Genomic DNA, 5,000 nt, shown 5'->3' on the forward strand with positions numbered 1-5,000 from the left:
TCTGTGTGTGTGTGTGTGTGTGTGAGTGTGTGTGTGTGTGTGTGTGTGTGTGGGGTGGGAGAGGAGTGGAGTGTGTCTGCTCCCAGTGTGTGTGTGTGTGTGTGTGTGTGTATGTGTGTGTGTGTGTGTGTGTGTGTGTGTATGTGTGTGTGTACCAGGATCATGACGTATTTCTGGCCGTGCCAGTGTAACTCCTTCAGAAGTGTGTGTGTGTGTGCATGCACATGTGTGTGTGTGTGTGTGTGTGTGTGTGTGTACCAGGATCATGACGTATTTCTGGCCGTGCCAGTGTAACTCCTTCAGAAGTGTGTGTGTGTGTGTGTGTGTGTGTGTGTGTGTACCAGGACCATGACGTATTTCTGGTCGTGCCAGTATAAGTCCTTCACAAGTGTGTGTGCGTGTGTGTGTGTGTACCAGGATCATGACATATTTCTGGTCGTGCCGGTGTAAGTCCTTCACAAGGTCGGGCAGCGTGGCAAAGGCCACAGGGTCAAAGGTGAAGTCTCGCGTCCCGTCCATGTAGTCAATGTCATTCCACTGGACATCCTACACACACACACACACACACACACGCACGCGCGCGCACACGCGCACACACACACACACACACACACACACACACACACACACACAGTCAATGGTGTCCGATTTAAGTCGAACTAAAGTGGTAAATAAACACAGCCCACATATATACACACACACGCACACACACACACACACACACACACGCACACACCTGTGGCATCCCATAATTGCGCATGGTTTTGACCACATCCCAGGTTGCATTGCTGGATTTGTAGCCCCATCGACACAGGTGGTAGCCCATGGCCCAGTAAACTGGCATCGCAGGCCTACCTGCACACAGACACAAAGAAAAGAGAGAGAGTGTGTGTGTGTGTGTGTGTGTGTGTATACATGCGTGCGTGCACATTGTGTTTAATGTCCATTAAACTTAGAACAAAGTGGGAGAGATTGTGTGTGTGTGTGTGTGTGTGTGTGTCTGTGTGTGTAAAATCCAGCACACCTTGACCGCATTTTGTTCTATATTTCTGCGTTACCGTAACTTGATACAAAAGTTAGAGTTGATGCGTCTCGACGTTGGCAACCATTCTGATAGAAGAAATATTTTTCTTGGTGGACAAATTATTATCTTTGAATAAATTGTTACATTTTTCGTTGCTGTGCCTTTATTTTATGAAATCTTGCCTTTTGTGTGTGTGCGCTTGTGCGCTTGTTTGCTTGTGTGTGTGTGTGTGTGTGTGTGTGTGTGTGTGTGTGTGTGTGTGTGTGTGTGTGTGTGTGTGTGTGTGTGTGTGTGTGTGTGTGTGTGCTGTCAGACTGACCTATAACCTCCAGGTATTGTCCAATTACAGCGCTCGGGTCTGGGCCAGTGAAAACATAGAAATCCAGAATCCCACCAATGGTGCGCCAGGTAACTGCAGGGGCGGGCTGAAGAACCACATCTGACACAGACAATCAACCAATCAGAACACTGGGACCACATCTCACACAGACAATCAACCAATCAAAACACTAGGACCACATTTCATACAGACAATCAACCAATCAAAACACTAGGACCACATCTCATACAGACAATCAACCAATCAGAACTCTGGGACCACATCTCACACAGACAATCAACCAACCAGAACTCTGGGACCACATCTCATAATAAAGTTAGACCATTGTGTTCATATTAATCACATTGGTAAAACTAACCGTTTTACATTGGAGATTATCGGAGCTAGCTACGTCCTCAACATTGGGGTATTGGAAACAAATTAGGTTGGTAAACTATGTAAATAGTTGACATCAGTCAGTTACATATACATATTTCTTCATAACCGTTGTGTTAGTAACTGGATTGAATGTCCTGTGAATTAATAACTACATGTAACGTGTGACTTCTGGCTGTATTTTCCCATTGGAATCAATGCACTGTTTGTACATGGGGGAGGGGAGAGATTGCTCTGTTTTGTTTGGTATTTACTTTGAACATCAACAGAAGTGACGTCATGCAGGAACTTATAGTGCACATTTATCATAACACATAGTGAGTGAGTGAGTGAGTGAGTGTTTTGAGACTGACCCATTGTAGAGGGAGAGCAGCTTCACAGAAGAGAACTTCTGACGGCAAATTTGAGGAAAAGTTGGTAAACCACGCTTCTTACCTAATTTGAGGGTGCTGATTCTGAATATTTTGTTTACCAAGCTCAATTCTGAGTTCTAAGCCGCATAATCAGCATTTTAACATAAAATAGCATTTTTTTTGCCTATTTTTCCCTAAATTGGGTTGACTCACTAAAATCACTAAAACCAAATAAAAGTGTTCTCTAAATAAATGTTTAAGCATTAAAGAAGCCATACTATAGTTTAACGTATTTAATGGAAACATGATTACAGTTAACGTATTAAATGGGAACATGATTACAGTTAACATGTAATAGACTCGGAAATTCTAATCAAAACACAACCATATTTTTATTGCTAACATAGTGAGTCACTCATGTGGTGTTTAATGCATTTCATCACAATAACAAGTTGCACAGATAACCTTCAACTGAGAATATATCCTACATTACATATGAACTTAGATAGCGGGAATAAGCCTGCAGAACTGCATCAGACTTCTCCGCATAGTCTGTCTGCCTCTTCACCCCCTCCATGTTTGGATACTGTCTGTCCACTAGCCACTTTTTACCACTGTCTTTCTGCCTCACTGTTTGCATGCTATTTTAGCACATATGCATAACCCCTCCCTCCATGCCACAGCCGAACTGTGGCCACACTTATACCTTTTCTTAATATAGTTATATATATCGATACATAGATATACACTGCTCAAAAAAATTAAAGGAACACTTTGAAAACACATCAAATACATCATGCTGGATATCTATGGACTGGTTAATGTGTTACGAAATGAAAGGAGGGTGTTGGATGGACCAAAACATAATGTCCGAGAGGTGTTCTATTGCATTTAAGTCAGGGAAGTGTGGGGGACAGTCAATGGTATGAATTCATTTATCCTCCAGGAATTGCCTGCACAAACTTGCCACATGTGGCCATCGTTGTGCACCAGGAGAAACCCAAGGCCCACTGCACCAGTACAGGGTCAGAATATTTAATCCCGATACCTAAGAGCAGTGAGGGTGCCGTTGTCCTGCCCACAGAGGTCTGTGCATCCCTCCAAGGGTATGCCTCCCCAGACCATCACTGAGCCACCACCAATCCGGTCATGCTGAATGATGTTGCAGGCAGCATCATGTTCTCCACGACATCTCCAGACCCTTTCATGTCTGTCACATGTGCTCAGGGTGAACCTGCTCTCATCTGTGAAAAGTACAGGGCGCTAGTGGCAGACCTGCCAATTTTGTATTCTATGGCAAATGTCAAATGAGCTCCACGGTGCTGGGCAGTGAGCAGTGAGCGCAGGTCCCTCTAGAGGCCATCGGGCCCTCAGGCCACCTTCATGAAGTCTGTTTCTGACAGTGTGGCCAGAGACATTCACACCAGTGACCTGCTGGAGGTCATTCTGTAGGGCTCTAGCAGGGCTCCTACTGTTCCTCCTTGCATAAAGGAGCAGATACTGGTCCTGCTACTGGGTTAAGGACCTTCTACCACCCTGCCCTGCTCTCCTAGAGCCACTGCCTGTCTCCTGGAATCTCTTCCATGCTCTTGAGACTACGCTGGGAGACACAGCAATCTTTCTGCCAATGGAACAAATTACCAGTTGCCACCACCTGTAAAACCATTCCTGTTTTGGGGGTTGTCTCATAGTTGGCCCCTTTAGTACACCTGTAGTAAATTTCGTTGACATCAAAGCAGGTGAACCTGATTCACAACCACCTCTGTTGCATAACTGGCCAGATCAATATCCCACAAGTGTGGCTGACTTGATGCTATACTCCTATGACCAATTGTTCCCTTTATTTTTTTGAGCAGTGTATATAGACTTCATTCTTGCACTGTTGCACTTACTCATTTGCACCATCACCATGACACTCACTCACACAGAGCACCTTACCTTACCTTACTCTGCACAGAGAATCACAGGCTCAGTCCCTGCCTCAGTCATTGCAAGCGCCTCTTGATTGATTAATCACCCACTATGTGGATACTGTTTTTAGAATTGATTAAGACTAAGTGTTATTTAGTATAATTTGTATTTTAGTATATTTAGTATATTCTTTATCTTACTGTCCTTATTGCTTACTTAGTTGTGTTTTTTATATTATATACTTTTAATTACTTTTTTTCTGCTGTTAGTGAATGTGTGTGTGTTGTCTGTATGCTACTGAGACCTTTAATTTCCCCTGGGGATAAATAAAGTATCTATCTATCATCTACCGTCAGCAACAACCGACAAGTAAAAGTCATTTTACTTCTAGTAACACTGGATTTGGTATGTGTGCTTGCCTCCATACTAGAGCTTGATAATGTGCTCTTCTACTTCTTCGACTGGCTCTGGCATAGTGTTGTCACGATACCAAAATTATGACTTCGATACAATACCTGCCATAAATATCTTGATACTCGATAGTGAAACGATATCCAAATCCTAAAATATCTGGAAAAGAAAGGACGCAGGCCTCCTCCTGTTTTTTATAGCTCATTTATATTGTGTGCTGTTTTGGCAATAAATTACCTTTAAATAGCCAAAGTAGGCTAGACCAAGGTCAGTGTTCAAATTACTGCATGCAAATCACTTAATGTGGTGCAGGGGTCCGTTTCCCAAAACCATAGTTGCTAACTAAGTTAGCAACTTTGTTGGTTGCAATGCAATTTCCTACTGCCAACCAGCTAAGTTGCTAACAGGTTAGCAACCATGGTTTTGGGAAACGCACCCCAGAAGAGCCTAATCTTTAGGCCATCTGATGTAAGCTACCCTAGGCCTTCCCATGTTTATGGGATTTCTTTGACAGTTGCAAAGGGAAAAAAGTGAAGATAGTCTTCTTTGCTCCCAATGTAATTTAATAAGTACGTTTCAACCACTC

General features: G+C 43.3%; 1 protein-coding gene across 1 annotated transcript in view; it reads right to left on the bottom strand.

Moving 5' to 3' along the window:
• Positions 1 to 5,000, bottom strand: part of gaa2 (alpha glucosidase 2) — a 43,158-nt gene that overhangs the window by 27,457 nt on the left and 10,701 nt on the right. Inside the window, exons 7-9 of the mRNA XM_076282172.1 lie at positions 1,344 to 1,463; positions 737 to 855; positions 415 to 546 (exon numbers count right to left, since the gene is read on the bottom strand). Coding sequence (XP_076138287.1) covers positions 415 to 546; positions 737 to 855; positions 1,344 to 1,463 — 371 coding nt within the window. The remainder of the gene's footprint in view (positions 1 to 414; positions 547 to 736; positions 856 to 1,343; positions 1,464 to 5,000) is intronic.

The sequence above is a fragment of the Alosa pseudoharengus genome, unplaced genomic scaffold (genome assembly GCF_046254945.1).
Source record: "Alosa pseudoharengus isolate Yale_2024_CS ecotype anadromous, Long Island Sound unplaced genomic scaffold, YU_APseudo_1.1 YU_APseudo_1.1_scf_1, whole genome shotgun sequence".
Lineage (NCBI taxonomy): Eukaryota > Metazoa > Chordata > Actinopteri > Clupeiformes > Clupeidae > Alosa > Alosa pseudoharengus.